The 24542-nt window shown below is 38.7% G+C and overlaps 1 protein-coding gene across 2 annotated transcripts in view; it reads left to right on the top strand.

Moving 5' to 3' along the window:
* Positions 1-2939: 2939 nt before the first annotated feature.
* The window catches only part of BMS1 (BMS1 ribosome biogenesis factor), a 34533-nt gene continuing 12930 nt past the window's right edge, over positions 2940-24542 (top strand). Inside the window, exons 1-17 of one of the 2 annotated variants that reach the window (XM_072995044.2) lie at positions 2940-3062; positions 5126-5363; positions 6302-6492; positions 8684-8763; positions 9388-9576; positions 10884-11026; positions 11988-12109; positions 13509-13705; positions 14378-14517; positions 15111-15841; positions 16329-16430; positions 17790-17941; positions 18746-18827; positions 19790-19866; positions 21760-21945; positions 22273-22461; positions 23786-23966. In XM_072995044.2, the coding sequence (XP_072851145.2) occupies positions 5188-5363; positions 6302-6492; positions 8684-8763; positions 9388-9576; positions 10884-11026; positions 11988-12109; positions 13509-13705; positions 14378-14517; positions 15111-15841; positions 16329-16430; positions 17790-17941; positions 18746-18827; positions 19790-19866; positions 21760-21945; positions 22273-22461; positions 23786-23966 (2938 nt within the window). In that variant the 5' untranslated portion in view covers positions 2940-3062; positions 5126-5187. The remainder of the gene's footprint in view (positions 3063-5125; positions 5364-6301; positions 6493-8683; positions 8764-9387; positions 9577-10883; positions 11027-11987; positions 12110-13508; positions 13706-14377; positions 14518-15110; positions 15842-16328; positions 16431-17789; positions 17942-18745; positions 18828-19789; positions 19867-21759; positions 21946-22272; positions 22462-23785; positions 23967-24542) is intronic. The other variant, XM_072995046.2, reaches the window with a different exon arrangement.

Here is a 24542-nt window from a genome sequence, read left to right as displayed (position 1 = left end):
CCAGGGAGCTGGACAGGGGACAGATTGTATTTGTCTTCAATGTGGAAGGGATTGTCACTCTCGAATTGGCCTTCTCAGCCACACAAGACACTGTTCCAAGACCTCCATTCAGAGCACGTTACCATAGTCTCTCGAGACTGAAGGATGCCTACAAAACATGCCTTCTTGTGTATTTTATTACATTATGATTGCTGGCCTTTCTATGATTGAAGGACAGGTGACATTGTATTGATCAGTCTTATATAAAATATTAAGCACATTTTTCTTTCTTTAAAAAATCATTCATCTTAAGTATGTTGATATATTTGGAGTATTTCCAGTATTTCTCTTTGTGAACATGTTTGTCTGTCCCATACAGAAGTCACAGAATCTACCTTTGCTACTTGTTGTTATGCCTTGACCTATAACATTATAGCATGTTATAATAAAGATTAATGTACTCATCTGTAATGCTGTTGATGATGGAGGAATAGGGATGCTAGACTCTTATCCACTTTAGGTGCAAGTAGATGTATCTCAAACAAGAGTTTGGAGTAGTTACTGTTTCTGCATCTTCTTCCATTTGTGCTGGTCAGATGATTTTGGAGCTAAATGCACCCATCACTTCCATCCACCAATCTGCCTTTTTATCCCAAAGCTTTACCCCATGCAAACAAGATGTGAGAGACCACAGGTATTCAGAATTTATATTAAATTCCCCAGTGAATTGAAACCCTTTATGGGAATGTCTGATATCATAATACATAAGAAATATTGAGTCCTAAACTCTTATTCTCTCATTTATCAGTAATATACTAATTTAGGATATGCCCTTTGAGAGCTTATCTGCTGTAGGGATGATCTTAAGATTTAGAATGGGGAAGCTGAAAGAGTTAACACTAGGAACTGTGCTTTTCGGTCAAGGTCCTTGCCTTTGGAACAAGCTTTTAACAGAAGTTCACCAGGCACCTTCTATCTCAGTGTTTAAGGTATTAGTAAAAACAGTATTATTTAAAATTGCCTTTTATTAGTTATTGTTGTACTTCAGATGTTCAAATGTGTTTTAATTTGTTTAATTCTATTTAAGATAGGTTTTAAAATAGTGATAGGGTTTTATCTATTTCATGTTGTTTGTTGTATTGTATATGGTATTATTTAATACAGTATATGTAATGTTGTGAACCACCCTGAGAAGATGTGCACTACGGGGTGGTATATAAGTTGAAATAATAACTAAATAAAATATTAATTGTATAGAATGATTTCATTTTTTATTGCAAAACCTGGAAATAAAGGGTTATGAGTAACATATTTGCAACTAAGTATTATTTTGTAAAAAGAGTGCAATTAAGTTACATTTCAAAAGTGAAAAAATAGGCATAAGGTTACTTTATTGGCAAAATGAATATTTTCCAGGGACTTCCAAAAATTATCTCTGAAAGAAGGTTCAACAGGAATGTTCTAAATTTTATGCTGTTCTCTTATCAAAGGATGATCTGAGGAATCTAATAAGGTCCTTCTGTCTATATATTCATTTCCATGCAGATATGTACTCTTCCTCAGTGTAAACTGAATTGCACAGTCACCTCCAATAGTAATCAGTACAGTATCAATATTAGAAATTAAACAGGGCATGAATATTGAGAGGGCTGGGTTTGCTAATGCCACTCCTTCCTTCTCAAGTTTTCTTTTCAACTCTGTCTAGTAGAGCAGTAATATTACTTTTGGTCTTGACAGGCGCGGAGGCAGCCATGGTTCCCTGCATCTTTACCATGGTTAGAATTAAGATTTCTTTTATCATTCCTGTCTCAATGCATTTCTGTAACACAAGGTTTCTTCTTTTCTTAGAAACAGAGGCGTGGGTGTGCTTTCTTTCCAAAGAGGGAAGTGCTTTGCTATCTATTCCAATATTAAGGCTGAACCATAAATTAACTGCTGCTGCTCTGCTAACAATCACAGATTACAGTTCTAATTTGAATAAAAATGGATTTGGTGGATTTGAGCAGGCTAAGTTAAAATTTAAATGAATGCAAAAGACACCTGATAAATCTGTTCTAAAATGTAGCTTAATATATACTTTTTATTTTATTTATTTATTCGATTTATATCCCGCCCATCTGGTCTGGTCGACCACTCTGGGCGGCTAAATATAGTTACTATAGACAGCTTAGATTAAGATCCTGAAAAGACATGCCCCTTAGACACATTAGAATGCGACTACAGTATATACCTGTAGGCCAGGTGGAAAAACAGAAAATGGACTGAGTGGTATTAGTTTATTAGTAAAGTAATAGGACTTTCAGACTGTGAATGACGTCAATTCACAATAGCAACCTGAGAGTTTTCTTTACTAATATACCAATGCCACTTTGTCCTTTATCTGTATCCCCACCTGGTCATGTATAAATACGGCAGTCATATAGTCTTACTCTAATGTCCGAGGAAGTGGACTCGATCTATAAAAGCTGATATTAAAATATAATTAGTTTTCAAGGTGCCACAACGTTTTTGGCTGTGTTTTTCCCCCTTTCTCTTTTTGGTCTGATATGCTTGTACTGTACTGTACAAGCATTCTTTGAAACCTATCCCTTTGGGAGGGAATGGATCAGATGTTTGTACTGCCGGGGGAAGAACGGCTGATGAAAAACCTATTGACACATCATCATCCATCCACAACTGATTCAGTTTATTGAGGCAACGGGAACAGACTATCACACTCCCCGCCCCCAGGAGACCGCCAAATGCGGACACCGACTCCCCTTAGCGACGCGACGCACAGTAAGAGGAGGAGCTCTCCCCTCCGCCCTCCTCGGCTCAGGCTCTCAGTTACGCCCCTTTCCTCCTGGCATGTCCTCCTCCAACCGAGGTCCAACCAACCCCAACATCCGGGTATGCTTTGGCTTCGGGTCGCCATGGTTTCCCTTCGGTGTCACGACAATTTCCTTCCTCCTTCCCGGAACAAATCTTTGAGGGCTCATGTTTCCGAGAGAGAGGGGAAGTGGGGAATGGGATGGGCTGGCACGTTGTTTCTTTTCGGGCTGCCGGAGACGCTGAACTGGGGTTGCACCGGGAAGAAGTCGATGGTACGCGGTGGGCTTTGAGGCGGTGTGAATAGAAACGAGTGGACGGAGGAAGGGTGTGCCATATATTCAGGCTCTCGGTCGTTTCGCGACCCGGGGAGAAGGGGGCCAGGCGTTCAAATTATCCTCGTTTTTTGAACGATCGTTCTGTTTTTCTCCTACTTTTTATGTCCTAATTCCCGAAATGTAGCATTAAAGTGACGAGCCGTAGAAAATAGGAATAAAATCAGTGATCACAAAGAAGTTGACATCTTAAAGCAGAGTGTGTACAAGTGCCTGTGTATGTTGGTTTAGCAGAGATGGAGAGCACGTGGCTGTCCAGGTATTGGACTAAAATTCCCTTCACCATTCATTGGCTGGATATGGCAAAAGGAGGATGCGTTCCAAAAACGATGAAAGGCCAATATTTCTCAGCTCTGATCTGTATACTTGCATATTTTTTTACAGTTATCGACATGCAATATATGACATGTACTGTACTTCATACACAGATTAGTGATATGTACAGTCATAATAATTTTCATGTGAGAGAGTGGACATGTGCTTATACAGGGAGCTCTGGGTGAATATAATATATTTGCCCCCTTAAGGTTTTATTTTTTTTAACACAGAAGAACATATAAATGTTCATTGCAATCTTTACATTGTTAAGCATTCAGGTTTCTTGATTAACAGTAACAGGAAGTTTGGGACAGGAAGAAATAATTTTGAACAGATTACTTTTTAAAACAAAAATTAAGTAAATGGTCATCAAAGTGGGGCTGGTACTCAGAAATACGTCATTCTATGAAGTGTGATCTGTTGCACAGGAATGTGCATGTGTCCCATCTCAGAATCTCTGTGGTAGCTGCCTAGTAACAAATTCTTGTTCTTACGGTTGAAAACAAAGTTAGATCTCTGAATTAAATGTCTTTATAGTACTCCCCATTAACCAACATGGTCCTGACTGCTGAGCAAATGTAGTGCCCACTAGGTGCTTTTTCTCATCTATCCTACCCCACAAAGACTGTGGGGAAAAATGATGAGGGTTGTGGTCCTAATATCTGGAAGGAATTGTCTTGGGGAAATCTTTAGCACTTCTTTACAAGGCTCCTGTAATGCTTAACCTGCCATTTCAGATATTGCAATGGGAGAGTTTTGAGGAATGAAAAGCCTCAGGGAAGCATTTGTATATTAGTGCATGGTTAATTAAGAGAGTAAACACTTTCTCTGCTTTTTGCCTGTACAAAAAAAGTACGGGCAAGCTTTTAGTTTTTGGCCAGAATCCATTTTCTAGTCCCAAACATAGCAGACCAATTGAATCACTGATATTTATGTAACTGTTCAGCAATTGATTCAGTGGGCCTGCTTTAGTTGAGACTGATAGTAGGATCCAGTTAAGCCGGGTATACGGTTGATACAGCAGGCAGAGAGTAGGATTCAGCATGTAACTGGAAGACATTCAGACAGGGAACTTGATAGTAAAGTAGGGATTTCACATGTGTTCAAGATTGCTCTTGATTTCACTTATGAGATATGAGAAGATATGTGTCGAAGTATCACATTTTTTTCCAGTTAGAGCCGACCAGATGTAGGTGAGGAAATCTGTGTCAGTCACCAAGTACCAAGGTGCATATTACATAAACCTAAGAATGCATTTTTTAAGGTTTTGATAATGTGGAAATAACTTGTTTTCTTATCCATGTAATGATCCATATTAGAGATGGAGGTATTCATAAACACCGGGATATTTGTATACAAATACGAATATCTCCATGCAGCTGGATTTAATGAGTCCACTCATGCATCCGGCGGCAGATTCCTTCCAATCACTCCTGGAGCCCCGCTCAGCTAGCCACTCCTGGCAATGGGAGGGAGGCTTAGTGTCCCTGCAAAGCTGCTGATTCGCTAGCTCAGCAGAAAGAGAGTGGGGCTTTGGGAATGATTGGAAGGATGAGTGAGGCTGCTAGCGGATGCATGAGTAGGCAGTCCAGCCCAAGGGAGTGGACCCCCTTAATTACAGCTGTGGGGGATATTTGTATATGAATACGAATACACCCATTTCTCATCCATATCGTTTCTAACAGGTATTTTTAAAAATCTGATATTGGTAAAGGCAAGTCTTTCACTCTAACTACTGGGAAAAAGAATGGAGACAGTTAACCAGAAACAGCATCGCGCGAAACACAGTGGGCCAAAGGCTGGCAAGAAAAAGAAGCGTCATTTGAAAGACTTGGGAATTGAAGATGAGGAGGATGCCAGGAAGAGAAATCCAAAGGCCTTTGCAGTCCAATCTGCTGTCCGGATGGCCAGAACCTTCCACAGGTATATTACTGGTAGATTTTATTATAGTCTTATCTCTACCTCAGCCACAATATGCAGATTTATTCCTTTTGAAATTTAATGAAAATACATGCAGCATTTTTTCAGACTCAAGTACTGTTTTGCAGCTGGAATGAACAAATAGTTTGAGCTTTCTTCAGAAGATTTCTCTGTGTCTAGTATGCCTACTGTCTCCCCCCCCCCCCCCAGCCCTACTTTTCTGGGAAAATAGAGCAGAGCAGTGCTACAGTCTTGCAGTAATTCTGTGGGAGGTTACACTGTGACTAGCTAAAGACCATCCAAGGAACTGGGCTTTAAGCGTTGAAGTCTAGCAGTGCAATTATTGCATCACACTGTGTCTCAGACAGCTGTATACAGTTTTGAAATTGTTCCTGTTTAACATATTAAGACAAGAGTCCTGAAGTAAATGAATGTAATTAATGGCATGAAGTAATCGGTTAGGTTTGTGGAATATGAGTGATAGGATTTAACAATGGGTGAAGAATTGGACCATACAATTTGAGTTATTTTGATTCATTCTAGCTTGCCTAAAATAATTTCCTGAAAATAGGATTCTACCTAAATGATATATTATTGCTGATTTGTAAAACATTGTAACTTTATGAAGTAGTAACAAAATTTGCTTTCCCTCCTTTCTTTTCTGATTGTACGATGTCTTCTAGGTTGTAAGCATGAGAGCAGGGACTGGCCAGTTGCTGCTCTTATATCAGCTAGCCTTGGCACCTTTTGGGGGTAAAAAGTGGGGTAAAGGGGTTTTCAATAAATTAAGTAAACTGCAGCAAGGGAATATTGTGGTCATAATCACATGTGAATTTAAGGCAGGCTAGGCTTGGTCTATAACTAAGTGGTGTTCTGCTACAATATGATTACAGTCATTGTTCCTTGATAAATTAAAATAATCTCTCCCCCGCTAAAAACAGGACTCAAGATTTGAAGACAAAAAAGCATCACATTCCTGTGGTTGACCGCACTCCATTAGAGCCTCCACCTGTGGTGGTAGTTGTGGTTGGCCCTCCAAAAGTTGGGAAGAGCACCTTGATAAAATGTCTTATTAAGAATTTCACGAGGCAGAAATTAGTTGAAATCCGAGGCCCTGTAACGATTGTATCAGGTAAGAACTGACAGGTATATAAAAGTCTGACTCCAGTTATTAGTGTTCTGTTTACAGTGGGGGTCTCGACTTACGAACTTAATCCGTATTGGAAGGTGGTTCGTAGGTTGAAAGGTTTGTAGGTCAAATCTGCATTTCCCATAGGAATGCATTGAAAACTATTTAATCTGTATCTCTTTTCCGTCCATAGAAACTAATGGGAAACTGCTATTCTGCCTTCTGTCACTAGAGGGGAATATTTTTCCCTTAGGTTCAGGAAACCAGGAGGAAGGCAGGGAACAGTTTGCAAAGCACTTTAGAAATCTTTTTTTTCAACAAAGCCAATTTTAAATCATGTTTTAAAGCATGTTGTGCTGATTTTTTCAGCACAAAGACACACAGGCAGGCTTTTTAGATACTGAGCAAGCCTCCCCAAGCCTCTTCAGAGCCAGCCGATCAGCTGATAGGCGGGGAGAGGTGGGTACAGGAGCGGGGAAAAGCACAAAATGACTGCCAGGCTCCCTTCTGGGTGTCAGCTTTTAGCTGTTTCCTGCTCTTTTTCCTGCTCTTTGGGGGCTACCAAGGGCTGGTAAGTGACTTTCTTTTATTTATTTTTAAGTTTCTGACCCCTTTTTTCCCCTCCAGAAGCCTCTAAGGGGAGGGAGGGCGCACTTTTTTCCCATTCGTAACTCAAGGGAAGTTTGTATGTTGAGTCCTTATTTCCCCTATAGGGCGGGTTCGTAAGTTGAATTGTTCGCAAGTAGGGTTGTTCGTAAATTGAGACCCCACTGTATAACAGTGCTGTAGTGGGTTTTGTGGTCTGAAATATTTTACAGTAGATTTTTTAAAAAGGAAAAAATAAAATAAAATCCTATGAACCTTTTTGAACCCCTTTTTCCAAAAATTATTTTGTAAAATATTGGGTAGGGCAAGGGGCCTAAAAATGCCTTGGGGAGCACATGTGATTTGTAGGCAGCATGTTGCTCACTCTTGCTCTGCACCATAACTGGTGTCAACAGTAGTTCAGAACCCATCTGTCATCAAACAAGTTTCCAAATGTACACGATGCATACCATGTTTTATAATGTAGTGCAGCCCTCCAGATGTTGGATTACAGCTCCCAGCATTTACCTTCATTGGTTATTCTGGGTAGGGCTTTGGAAGTTGTAGGCAAACAACATCTAAAGCCCAGCAACTACTGGTATGGGCCTACACCTCAGTTTTCACTTCTCAGATTTGTTGCTGTCTTGATACTGCAGAAGGTGGAAGAGCAGCTGTAACTGGTTTGTTAATTCAGACATCATAAAAAGCTATAATTAATGCAAGCCATGATTTGAAAACTCACGTCAGTTCTAGATTCTAGTTTACTGGGTGAACTCAGTGGCTTGTCAATTCAGACATCATGAGAAAAAATAATTGTAGATTGGTGTGATATATGAATTGTCCCAGTGTGCACAGTTATAATTCTCAATAATGTATGTTGAATATAATGTCTAGTTTGGCATTTTGCTTCAGTTATAGAATCAAGATTTTTATATTTGGGCACAATGTAGCAAAACCTGGACTTTTTGTGTACTTTTTTCTTTTTTTAATGGAAATGAATTCATTTATGTTAAACACAATGGTCAAAATCCTGCTGCTTTGCATAGTAAAGTGCACTAGAGTAGGCAGATTGACTTGGTGGGGATTTAATGAATCAACTCTCTGTAAGTTCCATTGATTCAAATGGGCCCACGTTAACTGCAACTTACTTTAGCATAGTAATTCACAGAGTAGCCCCATTTGGAAAAGTGGAACATACAGAAGAGTGGACTCATTAAATTCCCATTGATTCAATGGGTGTACTGTACTGTGATTTACTATGCTAAGCAATAGGGTTTTGGACAGTTACCAAAATAGGAGAGTATGAAAAGCATGAAAATAATGAGCAAGCCATGGATGTGAGTAGTGAGGCTTAGTGTGAATCACTTGTCTGTGTGCTGTGTATAGTCATACATAATATTGTAATATATAATCGAAATAATCCAGAACTACTTCAGTTTCCCTACTGATACACCTATTTGTAAAAGGGACCAATTATTACATGTTTTGGTAAACAAGAGAACTGTAGTCTCATGTGTAGTTTGGCTATTAACTTTCTGTTATAACAACTGTAAAATTTATTTATATAGTACAAAAAGTGGCCTGTTTATATCTCCCCTTCTCTTTACAGGGAAAAAGCGTAGGCTGACCATAATTGAATGTGGATGTGATATTAATACAATGATTGATCTGGCTAAAGTTGCTGATTTGGTAAGTTGTGGACAATGATAAAGTTTTTTAAATACCTGTATATAAAATCTATTTTGGAGAAACATCACATGCTAATGAGAAGATTCATAAGATTCAAATTCCTAATGCTGTGGGATTGCGGTATAAGAATAGTAGCTGCATTGTGTAACACACGTGTCCTAAATCTCATTAAGTGTGTTAAAATTAGTATGTAGCATGTTGAAGACAAGGCCTTCATGGACTACAACTCAGTGTCATTAGATGCATAGGGTATTGCCTCACCTGGCATATTACTGTATATAAGATGTCTTTGTGGGTAGAAGATTGTGGTTGGTAAGATCAGATGCAATTGAAGTCCTAAAAAGTCAGTCAGTGCTAATTAACAAACAATACTTAGGGCCCAAATACTTGGGTAATGACAGAGAAAGCCTTGCATTGATAGCCAGTTAGCATATGTAGCCTTTTTTCCTGCTCTGGTTACAAGAGACAAACTTGAGCCTCTAGATGTTGTTGAATTCTGTCTCCAGTAGGGACAATCAAGATTGCAGTTTTAAGTGTGGATCATAAATTTTGGATCTAAAGAGCTTCTGTTCAGCTTCAGATTAATTTTTCACCTGACTGATTTCTCCATTGTTTCTCTTTCAGGTTTTGATGCTAATTGATGCCAGTTTTGGCTTTGAAATGGAAACATTTGAATTTCTGAACATTTGCCAAGTGCATGGCTTTCCCAAAATCATGGGTGTTCTTACACACTTAGATACCTTCAAGAACAACAAACAGCTCAAGAAAACTAAAAAGAGATTAAAGCACAGATTTTGGACTGAAGTGTATCCGGTATGATTGTGTAGTAATTGTGCATAAATGAATCACCCTGTGTTGTGTATCTAAAAGAAAGAAGGCATATGTGTCCACAATGTCTGGATGATCTTCGCAGTTGCAATGTAGAATTTTAGTCAGGGTTGCTAACAGACTGCGTTGAATCTTTTGTAGTTCGTTTCTATCTATGCGGATTCATCTCAGAAATGACTGGTAGTTTTATAGCTCCATGTCTTTTCATGGGTTCAGTCACACACTTCAGCATTATTCGGGAGGATTTTATATCATCAGAATTGGTAGCAATCATTCAGCATCCAAGCAGTATTTTGATATAAAATGTGTATTTCAGGACAAGCATTCGTTCATGTAGTTGTGCCCTTTTCCATTGCTTTGCAATCTTGACATCATATTTATGCAACACACTATGTTATGTGCACTTAAAGCAAAAAATGGCATATTCTGTGATCTGTGTAAAATTTACATCGTTTTATTTCTGTTACTGCATATTTTCATCTGCTCTGTTAATTATTGGCTGGAGAAAATGAGCAAAGAGTTGCATAGGCCAGTGTAGCTTCACCTCTCACTGCTGTTCAGACACTGGATGAGTTTCCATGTCATAGTCCTAAAGGGAACCATGGGATCCCTGGCTTGGTGGATATCAGTAAGATGCTGGTGTACATTGTCTGCCTAATTTCAGCATCATTAGTATTGATTTTACTAGCACACTGCAAGTACACAACAAGCTTAGGTCTAGATCAGGGTTATCTGATCAGGGTTATCTGATATAGAGTGACATGCAAACTGGGCCTTGTTCCAGCTTCTTAGTTTTATTAGTTACAGTTCATGCATTTCCAGTATATTTTATAAATGACACAAAACTAGTGATAGCAAAATTTAACCTGTCCAGCACAAGGCTGTTCCTGAAAATTGCATATTTAGAGGAAGTCTTTGTACCTTTCCCCATCTCACCCCTATGATATAATATCAAATTCAATTATGATAAAATGAAGTTATATATCATTGGTAGTCAACAGAGTAGAACATGGGTAAAACATTGCTAGATGTTACAGAGACAAGAAATTGAGGGTTGATGTGGATGCTGGTTTTGCTCTCAAGCCCATTGAGCATAATATGGAGGTTCAAGGAAGGTGAATTTCAGTACCATGGTTTGTCTATCCTTGCATAGATTTGTCCAACACATTACGCTGAGAGGGAATCCCAACTTTCCTGAAAAAACAATTATATGAAATCAAATGTAGTACTTTGCCTCATTTGTAGTAAAATACATGAGTTCTGCATCTTAATTGTTTCATTTGTGAATGTAGGGTGCCAAATTGTTCTATCTCTCCGGGATGGTGCATGGAGAATATCAAAAGCAAGAAGTCCATAACCTGGGACGCTTTATTTCTGTTATGAAATTTCGTCCTCTTACTTGGCAAACTTCTCATCCCTATGTTCTAGCAGACAGGTAATTTTGCTTTGTATTTTTCCAGTTTTCCTCCACCAGCCCACAATGTTAGATGATTTTTATTGTTGCATTACAATATTGTGAAGATTTCTGATATTTGATATCCACAACTGTTTCCTTTTAGATTTTGAAAATGGGTCATGGTAACAGAGCAGCCAGTGATGAGCAGACAGGTTCATCCTAGTATAGATACAGAGAATAATAAACATATGGTGATTATGTCTGTATATAGGCAGTGAAGGCCAGGGATGGGCAGGATTCCCGGGGGCCCATATGCATCTCCCAGCACCCTGCCCACCTTCCCCAATTTATTTTCTAGAAAAATGTTGTTTAAAAGGGTTGGGGTTTTTTGCATTTCAAGGAAGGTTGGGGAAAGTTTGCTTCCCCAACTATAACCTTCAGGGTACTACCTAATCTAAAAATTGTCAGCACTTTTTAAATCAGCCATCACTGATGTAAATTTGTGAAAGCACATCTGTAACATCTACACATATATCCAGATCATACAAAGATTTCCAGTCACCATAGTTGTGTTAGTTTGCATATTCAATGACAGCTTGCCCTTGTCTTCTCCCAATGATTGTTAAACAATGCAGTTGATCTTTGCTGCATTGGTTTCTGTTACTCCACTTAAACACTTCTCTAGTTTTGTTGCCAGGGTGCCTACAAACTTGATGGTGATTTCTAAAAATGTATTTCAGGTGTTTATAAGGACTTGAAGATTTTGTTTTTGCTAATGCCAGTAAGACTGTACCAGTATCCATCAGACATGGGATGTTGTTGCTGGCAAATGCAGCAAAAGAGAACATGGTAACATTCAGGGTTACACCAAAAATAAAAAGAGGGTTTTTTTTTAAAGGAAAAGTTTGAATGCTTAAATATAGGCTGTTTCTGGAGCAGACTGTAACATGTTTAAACTTTCAGAAAACTTTGTTCTGAAACAACTTCTTATATTTTGTAGAATGGAAGATTTAACAAACCCGGAAGAAATCAGAGTTAATCCAAAGTGTGACAGAAAGATTTCACTTTATGGTTATTTAAGAGGAGCACACTTGAAAAACAAAAGCCAAATACACATGCCAGGTTGGACACAATCACTTTTAAAAAAATAGTTGTTTTTTTACTCTCTGTCCTGTACTTTTAAGATCAATTGACAAAATGATTTATATATACTTTGCATCCAGGGAGCATATTAAAAAAATATGCTGGGTCCTTAATTGATAAATATAATAATCCACCTCTCCACACCATCCCAGCTGCAAATAACTGTAACTTTTGAGGAAAGGCTGAAAACAACTCTGATAAAGATAAGAAGTATTGCTGTTCCCGTATTGCAGACTGAGGGTTGAGACCGCAATCTGTAAATCCTGCTGAGCATGATAAAACTCCAACTTCTAAGTAAACATGCATAGGACAGTGCTGGAAGTGCCTTTCCTAAAGCTACCTGTGAATTAGTGACTGATTTCATTGTGGTAGGTCCTTTAAAGAGCCCATGTGCTTGCATTCTACATCTCTGTGTGTGATTAAGAAAATCTGCATAATGTAGCAGTCTTAATAGGAATTATTGAAAGAGAAAAACACACTTTCAGTCGCATTCAAAATCTCCTAATACTCGAGTACTGTATGTGAATTGGAGCACATTCATTCTACTGAACTCAATGAGACAAAATTAATTTAAATACAGAATTGGTTGCACTTCCTGTTTTTTAAAAATATTTTTTAAGCAGTATACAGTAGTACCTCAACTTACGAACGTCTCCACTTATGAACATTTCGAGTTATGAACTGCTCCGTTCACAAAATGTTGCTTCAACTTGCGAACGGAGCTTTGACTTGTGAACAAAAAACCCGTTTCCTGCCCTTTTTTGACCTAAGTTCGTCTTAGGTCAAAAGAATAAGAAAAAATTTCTCCCCTTAGTGGTAGAGTACGGATTAACCAGCTTTGTATTAGTTCCTCTGGGAACTAATACCTCTACTTGCAAACAGCGCCTCGACATAAGAACAAAAAACAGCCAGTACGGATTAAATGCTTTTCAATGCATTCTTGTAGGAAATTTTGCCTTGACTTACGAACGTTTCAACGTACGAATGCCGTTCCAATACAGATTAAGCTCGTAAATTAAGGTACCACCTTGGAAGCCCTGTTAGGGTCTCAATAGGTTGGTTCTGACTTGAAAGCACATAAAAACGTTATATTTCTTAACATGGGTAACTACTTAATATGTCTTGGTCAGATGGGAAATATGAGAAACAGGTACTTTGATTGCAGAGTGGGATTCAGTTTTGTAGGTAGCAATATCTTAAAATCAGAATTAAATTGAGCTTAGTAGCAATCTGCAAAAACTTTCAAGAAATCTAATCTGTGTAGCACTTTGCTGACACACAATCATAGTAATGATCATTTTACGATCATTGCACAAATTATTGATTTTAACCAGTTCTTCTTTTGTACCTATTCCTGCTTACTTTCCTTTTCCATCAGGTGTGGGTGATTTCACTGTAAGTGATGTCAGTTTTCTCCCAGACCCTTGTGCTCTTCCCGACCACCAGAAGAAACGTTCATTAAATGAGAAGGAAAAGCTGATTTATGCTCCTCTGTCAGGTGTTGGTGGCCTAGTATATGACAAAGATGCTGTTTATATTGACTTGGGAGGAAGTCATGCACATCAGCATGCAGAGGTAAGAATTTAAGTGCTTGGCTTTATATTGCTAATAATAAATGTTCCCGCTAATCTGGGTGCACGTGTGCATGACTGCTTCCCTCTGCATTGCTATCTTCCTTCTCTGTGCAGCGATCATGTTAGGTTTTGGTCATGACGGAACTCATCATACGGGGGCGGATTTGTGCACGCATGCAGGGGCGAAGTCGTGCACGAGAGGCGGAACCCTGCCCAACAGGGTTGAAACTTAGAGGGTACATTGCTAATAATACATTGTTAATTCTAAACACACTTGTTGCTCTCTGCCTTTCCATGCTTTATAAGTCACATGGCGCTAAACATGTTTGAGAGAAAATAATTAATTTATATTAGTCCAGTAAAAGTGTAGACTGAGAAATTAGCCTGGTTTCTAGCATTTACCTGCATTTCAGTTTTTACCATAGATATTTATAAACAAGATATATTGTGTTGTTGTCTGGAAGAGTTCATAATTCCTTCTTAGAGGTTTGTTTGCCTTTATTTTTGAGGAATTGTCCAGGAGAAAAATCAACCTGATTTTGTTCCAGTTTTTAGGTGTTGAGTATAATTCTTAGAGATTCAGGCAGTCAGAAGAGTACTTTGACAGATAGCTTATGCAAATACCAGAGTGAGTTGATCAACAATGATTTCTGAAACAAGTTTGGTTTGTCAGGAGGAAGTAAGACCAAACCATGAACTAGTCCAGAGCCTCATCTCCACACACTCAACTATTGATAGCAAGATGGCTTCAAGCAAAGTGTCTCTCTTCATGGATTCCGAACCACTAGGGACTGAAGACATTGATGTTCAAGAGTAAGTTGCAATCTTCTGATCAAGTGAAGCAGCATTTCTCGATTACAGAGTGGAACAGTTTAGAGAGCATTTCATTTCGTATTTATAAACGTGACTTTTCAGTTTGGAGTCTTAAGCTGTCCATAGGGTTAGTTACTCTCAAATTGTGCAGCCTCATAGTAATGTAGGTTGTGTATACAGTCACATATGCAGGGTTGACATGACAGATCTTTTCCATCTGAACAGCACACACAGTGCTGATTAGGTGTGAGAAACCTGTTTGATCTACCTACTTGTGTGATTGTACTATTCTCATGTGACCAGCGTATGAGTATGAGGTTTACTTCAGAATGCTGAAAATTCCAACATTTTTCTGCAAGATATATGTGTAGCCTTTATATTAGACGGAGACTTGTGGTGGTACTGATCATAAGGAAAAAAGGGGTATGCTGTTTTCATTATTCTGGTGGAGTAAGGGGGTTATTTTATAGTTGTGAGATTAAAAAGCCATTGGTGTCTTGGAACTGAAGTACTATATGTTTTTCAGTTTGTTACCGTAATTTTTGAATCATTGCTGAAAACTGTTTTGATGCTTTGCTTTTGTCCAACTTCAGAAACATTTTTGTGATGCCCAAAGAAGAGAAGAAAGTTGACTCCCACACTGGGAGGGTACGTCGAAAGGCAGTGTTTGAAGACGAAGATGAAGGAAGTGATGAAGAAGATGAAGAAATGTCTGTGGATGACAAAGGAGGTGGGAATCATGAGGAGGATGAAGAAGGAGAACACGGTGACAATGATATTCCAGGTCAGGAACTGGTCATGAGAACTTCCAACCAGACTGAAAAGGAACTCAAACAGGAAAAGCTAACAGAGCTGCCAGCATTCGCTGATAGTGATGACGATCTTGAGATGACTTCAGATGAGGAAGAGGAAACTGGCCTTGCTTGGAGTGGAGAAGAGGGAGATGGCAGCGAACAGGAAAGTGACGAGGAAAAGATGAGCAATACTTTGTCTGTACCTAGAAATACAGATTTATGTCATAGGCCTGTGAGCTGTGAAAAAGGCAGAAAAGCCAAAGAGTTGAAAAATACTAGAAGCCAGGATAAAAAGATGGCTCTTGAAGAAGCATCAGTATCTGAGACGGAAGAGTCTTCTTTAGAGGAGGAAGGTGAACCAGTAGATGATTCTGATATTGAAGAGTCTTCTGGGGAAGAGTCCCAGCCACAGAGTGCTGGTTTTAGAATACCTGAGTCAAGGTCTCTGAAAATTGAGGATGATGTTGAAGATCTGTTGAAAGAGGAAGAAGAATATATAGAAGCCTCTGACTTTTCTGCAGACACTGCTGGTAGGTACTGTTAGTATGTTGCTTTCGTGTTCTCTAATTGCTAGAAAAAGGACTCGTGTGAAATGGCTTACATGTCAGTGCCTGTTATCCAATCAGTCCTATGGTCTTATTTTGCATAAATTAAATATAAATAACTGCTGTTAATTCCTGTGCAGTATTTTTTGCATGCTGTTTTATAATTTTACATAGGAAGAAGCTAAGGACGAAATTCTGTATCCGCTTAAATTCAAAGTAAGCCTCATGCCTCTAAGCATGCGTGTGAGTGTACATATACAAAGAACTGCCTTGTAAATTGCCTGTGTGAGATGTAATTAAGAAAAAACATGTTCACCTCAACATTAGAGCTTTTGAAATTATCTAATGATGATTAATGTCAGCAGGCACAATTTATTTTGAAGTTGTGAGGACTATTTACATTAGAGATGTTGCCAAAATCAATGACTATTTTTAGAAATTCAGACAAGAAAACTATGTTTGGTTCTTTCAGGTGCACTTAAATGGAAAGAAGATCTTACTCAAAAGGCAGCTGAAGCATTTCTGAGGCAACAACAGTCCGCTCCCAATCTCCGCAAACTTGTTTATGGGACAGGTAAAATGCATTGCCTAGTCTGAGGTAGAAAATGTAAGGAAACCTATAAAATGTGCAGGGAAAGAAAGGAAGGGAGGAAACAGAAGACAATTAAGTCATAATATTATGACTCTGCTACCATAAATTTTACTAGCCTGCTGGTCCAGATAAATTTATGATGTTCTTCCATGGTACATTGTCAGCCTGAAAGAAGAAGAGATCAACTTTCCTCAGTTTATGAAATGTTCATCATTTGGTTACCTTGATTCTTATAGGTAACCAGGCTAATTACTATTTATAAACATAATGTTTGTTGGAAGGTCCATGCTTTCTGGGTTCCATTGAAGAGGTGGCCAGATGATAGATCTGGATCCGTTAGTAGAGCTGTTACTGTGATTTGTGATTGAAGTGCAAGGATTTCAGATTAGCAGAGGTTTAACAGTAAGAGTCCCTATCCCTTCTTCTAAATTATACTTCTGAAGTTAAGAAAGCTTGGATTTTTGTGTGGAACTCAGTTAAGCTTTAATAGAAATTTGTAGACCCAGGATGCTTTAACTTCAAATCTGTATCTTTTGTACTGGGCTCAAGAGGGTTTGTTTCAAGATTGTTTTTTTTTTAAAAAAAATCCTATAAGACTGAGGTCTTACTATCTATCTACTAATGTATGCTCCAAAAACTCTGTTAACCGAGTTTCCAGGACTCGGCTTAGTTGAAATCCCAACCATCAAAACTGAATTAAATTGCTGGTAAACTGTGCAAAATACTGATCACAGTGGTAAGTACTGACAGGTGATCACTTTAAGAAACATGTGCGCTTCAGAAATTATAGTGTTTGGCAGACTAAAAAATCCGGAAAAATTGGCAGTAGCTGAACATGCCCTAAAACAAACTGGACATGAAATTTTATTTCAAAATACTGAAGTACTGGATAACACCAGCAATCATTATGTTAGACTCCACAGGGAAGCCATTGAAATCCACAAACACCAGCAGAGCTTCAACAAAAAAGAAAGTCTAAAACTCAACAAAGCCTGGCTCCCAGCACTGAAAAATACAGCCTGGTTGGTTGGTTGGTTGGTTGGTTAAGAAAGTCAGTGAGTATTTAGCAGTGGAGTGATAGCCTATTCAGTATACAAGTATATTCCATTGAAGCTTGGGCTGTAAAGGATATAAAAATCTCTGTCATGAATAACAGTGGTAGAATGACATGAATGTTAATTAATTATACTGAGGAGACTGGCCTTTTACAGTTGCTAATGAACTTTTCTTTATAGGAGGTTGTCTGGGCAATTCACACATCATAATTTCTGGGTTGTTCTCTTCTATACTGGAAGCACTGGAAACTTTCTTGAAACTAAAGTGTTTTTTATTCCTGTTTAGTGGCTGAGGATGAGGAGAATGAGCCACAAGAAGATGAACTTGGAGGGTTGTTCCACGTTAGCCGTCCCGACAAGGAGTCCAAACGAAAAGCAGATGCCCTTGACTGCTCCAAATTTCATGTGGAAGCCCCTCAAGATTGGGACTTAGATGAGGTGTTTTTGCTTGAGATCCTTTGCCTGTTGTAGGTTTTATATTGTGAGGATGGTCAGTTTGTGACGCTCATGGAGGTTAAGGAAAGAAATGCTGTAGATAAAAGAATGAAAAGAGGCAGCTCCCAGAGGCAGATGTGCTAGTTAGGAGTACTGTACAGATGTTGTCCTTTTTCAGCCAGCTGTTGAAACAGAGGTTGGAAGAGGATAATGCTGGTGGTAGATGCATTGTGTGTTTCTTCCTAAAGTCCAGGATCTCTGAGCTTTGGTGGTCTCAGTGATGAAAGAAGTGTGTCATGGCTGGACTTCGAAAGGTCGGGGAAAAGAAGTGGCCAGTGGTTTGGTATAGGATGGAAGATAACGGAGAGTTGTTGAAGGGAAGACAGGATACTGAGGCAGGTTGAAAAAAACAAAGACAGAATATTGGAATTATGAATACATGTGTATGGTTTACATTTGTTTACTCCTGTCATGTGGAGGGAGGCCTTAAGGGCAGATTATTGCCTGTGAAGACTTCAAAGGAGAATAAAGCCATGTTGCATGACAATAGGGTAGACTCATGGCTTACTTTAATGCTAAACTGAACCAATTTTGCTTAAATTTATGAGTTCATGGATTACTGAGAAAACACAGTAGTGGAAATTTTCTTTAAAAAGAGCAAATGATTTGAAAATATTTTTAAAATACTTAGTATGGTGGGCTCAAGCCATTGTATCTAACGTGGTAACATGATTTCATCTAGTTGTTTCTAGTATATATCTGGATTTTGGGACCTATAACAAACATGCTCTTCTTTCTTTCTGGCAGGTGATGAACAGTATTAGGGACTGTTTTGTGACTGGAAACTGGGAAGCTGATAAAGATGCAGCAAAACTATTAAAGGAAGATGGTGCGTCAGAGAGTTCTCCTTTGTTAGTTGTTCTTTTAATGCATGTAATGAAAAGTCCTGCTTTTTAATATTTTATTTCAGCCCTTGTGAGTATAGCTGCTTGTGATTGGCTTTGGTGTGATAAGTAAGGCCTGTTTCGGGGTGGGGGAAGATTGAAGGAGGTAGTGAGATAATTCTTTATCCTGGAACAATGATAAGGATTATAGGGATGATTTGGATGTGAACCTCTTTGTTTGGGAGAGCAGCACTCCTTGGTATACTTTTTTAGACACAGTTTTCCATGTTAAGAAGGAATGGGCTCTGAGGTGGTTGTGATTCCTTGGTTAGAGGACTTTTGTGGCAGTATTCTCCTTGTTTTAATTAGAATATTAAAAAATCCTATATTTAAAAAGAATTAATTTTAAAAAAAGAATTAAAAAATCCTATATTTTAGACATGAATGTGGAAGAGGCTTCACAAAAGTCTCTGGATCTGGTGGGCGTACATGAAGGGTCAAAAACCAAGAACATTCATTTTGGCCAAGACTGGGGGTGTACTTTGATATCCAAAGGGAGATTTGGGATTGCCTTCCCTTTTCTGCTATAGCCTTCGGTGCTTCCAGAAAGCTGTTCTGCTACGTGGTTGCTGAGAGGGAGGGGGTTATTGGTTCTGGCAAAAGACTTGGGATCCAGCAGAGGTACATCCACAGCCCTGTTTTCTATATCATATAATTTCTTTATCAAGCTTCATGGAAAAGCACATCCATCCAAATAAGTGATCTATCCAGTATGCTGTAATTGATTTTCACACCTTATGAAAATGTCCAAAAAGAAGAGACAGGGTAGGGGGACCTGTGTTTGATTCAAAGAGAACACACTGAAGTATGTACATGATGTAGACTGTTAATGGGGGTAAACAAGATACGGCTGTATAAGAAAGTCTGCATTGGAAAATACTAATAATATTTCTGACTTTTTTTGTAGAAGAGTTATATGGTGATTTTGAAGACCTTGAAACAGGAACCATACACAAAGGCAAACAGAGTGATCCAGGAAATCAGGTTTGAGGAAAATTCATATTTGCTTGTTTAACAAAGCCTAGTAAATGACAAAATTTCTTATTAAGAGAGCTGTTTCACTTCCTGTATAAGACACTTTTCAGTTGAGTGATAGTGAAAATAGAACCTATAGTTTACAGACATACTAAAATGAGTAATTTGTTTCTCTATGAGAGCCAGACTGATTTTCACATATTCTTGCTATGGTGAGTCCTGGATATTGATAATCACTAGTTCACAATTTTCATTGGCACCCCATAATTCCCATACCATGATTTTGTTTCCCGATCAACTCATTCCACCAGATCCTCTTAGGCCATGCTCCTGTGAGGTGCCACATCAAGGGAGGCCTGAAGGACATACACTAAAAATCAAGTCTTCTCAGCTGTGGCACCAGCCCTCTGGAATGGGCTCTGAAAGGAGCTGTGCCTGTCGAATTATTGCTTGATGCTGTTTGGTTTGTCCGCCTCTGTGTTGTTTTATTAATTTGATTTTGATTATGTTATGTTTGTACTGTATTGCTATTGTCCTTTTACCGCATTGGCTTTGACTTTGATTGTTAGTGCCTTGCACTAATCGGGCATTATAAGAGTTTAAGAAATAAAACAAATAAATAAATTGTTCATTAGACATTTAGATCAACCCAAAGTACGAAGTCACATTATTTATGTAAGATTTACATTAAAAACTTATGCATCGTGATTCATGTTCCCTAAAAACAGTGGTGGCAAACCACACAGAATGAAGATTTACCGTGATCATGCTGTGAAAGGAAATATTTACATTTGCTCATATGATAGCATATTCCTTTTTTGTTTTGTTTTTTCAATTGCTTATCTTTGATACTTTCACAGGAAATTGTAATAATGTATTTCAACCTCATGTGAAATCACTTTTTGAAGACTAATTACCTGTAAGAGAGCCAGTGTGGTGTAGAGTGATGGAATAGGACTTTGGAACCCTGGGTTCATATACTGTACTGTACTTGTTTGGCCCTGAAAACTGTGTACATTGTTGCAGTGGTAAACCCACTCCTTAAATATCTCACACGCCTTGAAAAGCCTATCAGGGTTGCCATGTTAGGTGTGACTTGAAGACACATAACAGCAGTTACACACATTTCTGCTTTAGTCCACATATATTTAAGGTGCTTGGAAAGGCAGCTCACATACTAAAAAAATATAGCTACTGCAGATCCAGTGTACTGTCTCCTTTGCCTGCACTCTGAAATACCATTTCTTAGCCTCAAGGTATAAATTACCACAGTTCTTTTAGAACTTGCAGTCCCTCACACTCTGATTATTCTACTGTGTTTAGAGCATTGTTGGAAGTACCAGCTTAGGCAGGACTCTGCAAGTAGAGTGTTGCAGGGTTAAAACCTACTTCTTAAATATAACAGATGAGGAAGAGAAGTGTGTTAGCCTAGCTTTATTTCCTTCTTTTGCTGGTTTTATACTGACAGGGATTTAAAAAATTTTTTTTGGCATAAGTGATTCTTCACATAGTGTATTTGCCTTCAGACATACAGTTCATTCTGCTCTCTCATCCTCACCCATTTTTGCTGCAGGTGTAATATCTAGAAATGAGTTTGCTTCTCTTTTTTTGTCAATAAATTGATGCCCAGAATTCAGGAGCCTTATTCTCTTTTATCAGAAATGTGTCCATTCATGCTTTCTTGGGGAAAATGTATGTTATATTGGATATGATCTAGCACAATGCCACAAAAATGTCATTAATGCGTACTGCCATCACACAAACAATCCTTTATTCCATTGCTTGCATTATAAAATGGCTGTTGCCAGAGCTGGCTGATTGTCTTATAAAACAAAAGGTTTCAGAAGGGTCAGATGAGACAAAAATATTTTTTTTCTCCCTTTGTCCACACTCCATTGTTAGGCAGGAAATGAAGAAGAGAAAGAGGATGGTGAAGGAGAAGACGGCAAAACTAGCAAAGAGGAAGAGGAGAAGCAGCAGCGCATAGATAAGAAGCGCAAACTGAAAGAAATGTTCGATGCTGAATATGATGAAGGGGATGCCACTTACTTTGATGATCTGAAAGGGGAAATGCAGAGACAAGCTCAGGTATGAATGTCAAACTTGCATTTCAGTCCTGTGCCAAGGCATGGGCCGGCACCTTGTTTAATTAGCTGCAGTTTATTACCATAATTTATGTGAATACAGGTACTCCATAGTAAAATCTCAATGTGGACAGTTATTTATTTGATTTGACTTGATTTGATTTTATTTGATTTATATCCCGCCCATCTGGTATATTATACCACTCTGGGCGGCTAACAACAGCATGTATACAATTAAAATAATATAATATAAATCCAGTTATATTTCCTTATCCTAATTTATTTTTCTTTCTTCCTCTTAATGGCTGTCTAAACTGATTCTGTCACACAGCTTAACAGGGCTGAATTTGAAGATCAAGATGATGAGACCAGAGTTCAGTATGAGGGCTTTCGGCCAGGAATGTATATCCGAATAGAATTTGAGAATGTTCCTTGTGAATTGGTGCTAAATTTTGACCCACACTATCCAATTATCTTGGGTGGCTTGGGAAACACAGAAGGAAATGTGGGTTATGTGCAGGTATGTAGTAAAACCCTTTTTTTTCTTTTTGCAATTCTGGTGCAGGATTCTCGTTTATCACCATGTCCCTTTTCTCTGTGTACAGTTTTTTTTGGATGGGAAGTATGGACCTCTGAAAATGGTGTCAGAGAAGCTCTAATGGTGTGAGCAATTCCAACCTTAATTAAAACTACCATTTCTTGACAGGGATAGTCATCCAATCCATTGCTATACTTAAATTCTTCAATTTTTTCCCTTTACACTTCTAAAGTGCTATAATGGTGGCTTGTGAGGTCTCAGCTGTATGTACCCTTTTGTAACACAAATGATACAACTTCTGTGATTCTTGCTACCCAGTTATCCTGTTGTCTGTAATTTGTGGGTTGAATGCAGAGGATGTCCTACATGTCAAAGGTCATTTTCTGCTCTGTTGAGAGCTGTTTTACTCCTTGCAGCAGAAAAATGAAAGTACAGTGGTGCCTTGCATAACGAGCGCACCGTTTAACGACGAATTCGCATAGCAATCTATTTTTTTAAGATCGCTAATGCGATCGCATTGCGATGTTTTAATGGGCAAAACATCGCATTGCTATGATCGGTAAGCGTTTTGCTTACCGATCTTCGCATTGCGATGTTCCTAAAACAGCTGATTGGTGGTTCCAAAATGGCCACCGGGTGCCCAAAATGGCCACCGCAACCATTTTCGCGCAGTTTCCTCACCGAGGGCGTGAAAATGGCGGCGCTATGGAGGAACTTCGCTGAACGGTGAGTTTAGGCCCCATAGGAACGCATTAAACTTCGTTTAATGCGTTCCTACGGGTTTTTCCGTTCCGTTTAGCGATGTTTCCACATAGCGACGATTAATCTGGAACGGATTAATGTCGCTATGCGGGGCACCACTGTAAATTTGACCTTGTACTCCTATGGCCACTTAACATTGTTGGACGTGTGACAATTTGCAGTCACATCCATCCATCTGTCTGTTAAAGCACTTTGTGAATGCTTAGCTAGTGTTTGTGCAATTATTTTTATAACAATTTTAGCAGCTGTCTTTTTAATCTAAGCTTTCGAGTGTCTCTTTAGAGGTGAGACATGTGAACTGTTTCTTTCATTTCCCTGATCCCTAAGACAATGTGATTCTTCAGGTTTCCATTTAGGAGTTCAGGGTCGTATTACAATGATCTGTTGTCAATTTTGAAGTGTAGCAGATAAACCTCCAGTACTTTCGATAATTCTCTGTACAGCTGAAGTGAAATGAACCTCCAGGCCCAAAAAAGATTGCTAACATAATTGGTGTTAATGTTGAAGGCTGCTTTTGGTTTAATTAGTCCTTGGTTTTCCTCAGATGCGCCTCAAGAAGCATCGCTGGTATAAGAAAATACTTAAGACTCGTGATCCTCTGATTCTGTCATTAGGCTGGAGGAGGTTTCAAACCATCCCTATATACTACATTGAAGACCATAATGGGCGTCACAGGCTACTTAAGTATACACCACAGCATATGCATTGTGGAGCAACGTTTTGGGGTAAGAGTAATTGTACCTTTCTCATGAGGGAGAGCTCCTTTCTCTTTGAGGGTGAGCTCCAGGCACCTCCTGTAAAGCTGGGTTCTTAACAATAAATATTATTTGACATTTTACAGAGAGACAACACAGGTGGGGAAGCTTTGGCCTTCCAAATGTTTTTTTAATGTTAGCTACCCAGTGTCATAAAGTACAGTGGGAGTTGTACTCCATAACATATGGAGGGTCTGAGCTTTCTCACTCCTGATATAAGCTCATAGAGGTTACTGTGTGAAATGTAGAGAGGAGTTGATTCATATATGTTGTAGGGCTCTGAGGTGTTTGCAGTCTTCCCAGTCCTTGGTAAAGAGGCAGAGCGTTCCATAGCTATCTATTTATCGGCATTACTATAAATGTAATAATCATTTTCTCCTAGATAATAAAATAACAAACATCTCGTCCGAAAATGGAATAAATTGAATTCAGCTGGTGAAAGTGGTCTATGAGGGAAATAACAGTGATAATGCTGTTTTAGTATCTGAGAATGACATTTCACTGACACTATACTTATACAGTGCTGCAGATTGTCTAGCAGGGTAC

The sequence above is a fragment of the Pogona vitticeps genome, chromosome 3 (assembly GCF_051106095.1).
Source record: "Pogona vitticeps strain Pit_001003342236 chromosome 3, PviZW2.1, whole genome shotgun sequence".
Taxonomy (NCBI): domain Eukaryota; kingdom Metazoa; phylum Chordata; class Lepidosauria; order Squamata; family Agamidae; genus Pogona; species Pogona vitticeps.
Note: the sequence above shows the minus strand (reverse complement) of the source record. Positions and strands in the feature narration are given on the sequence as shown.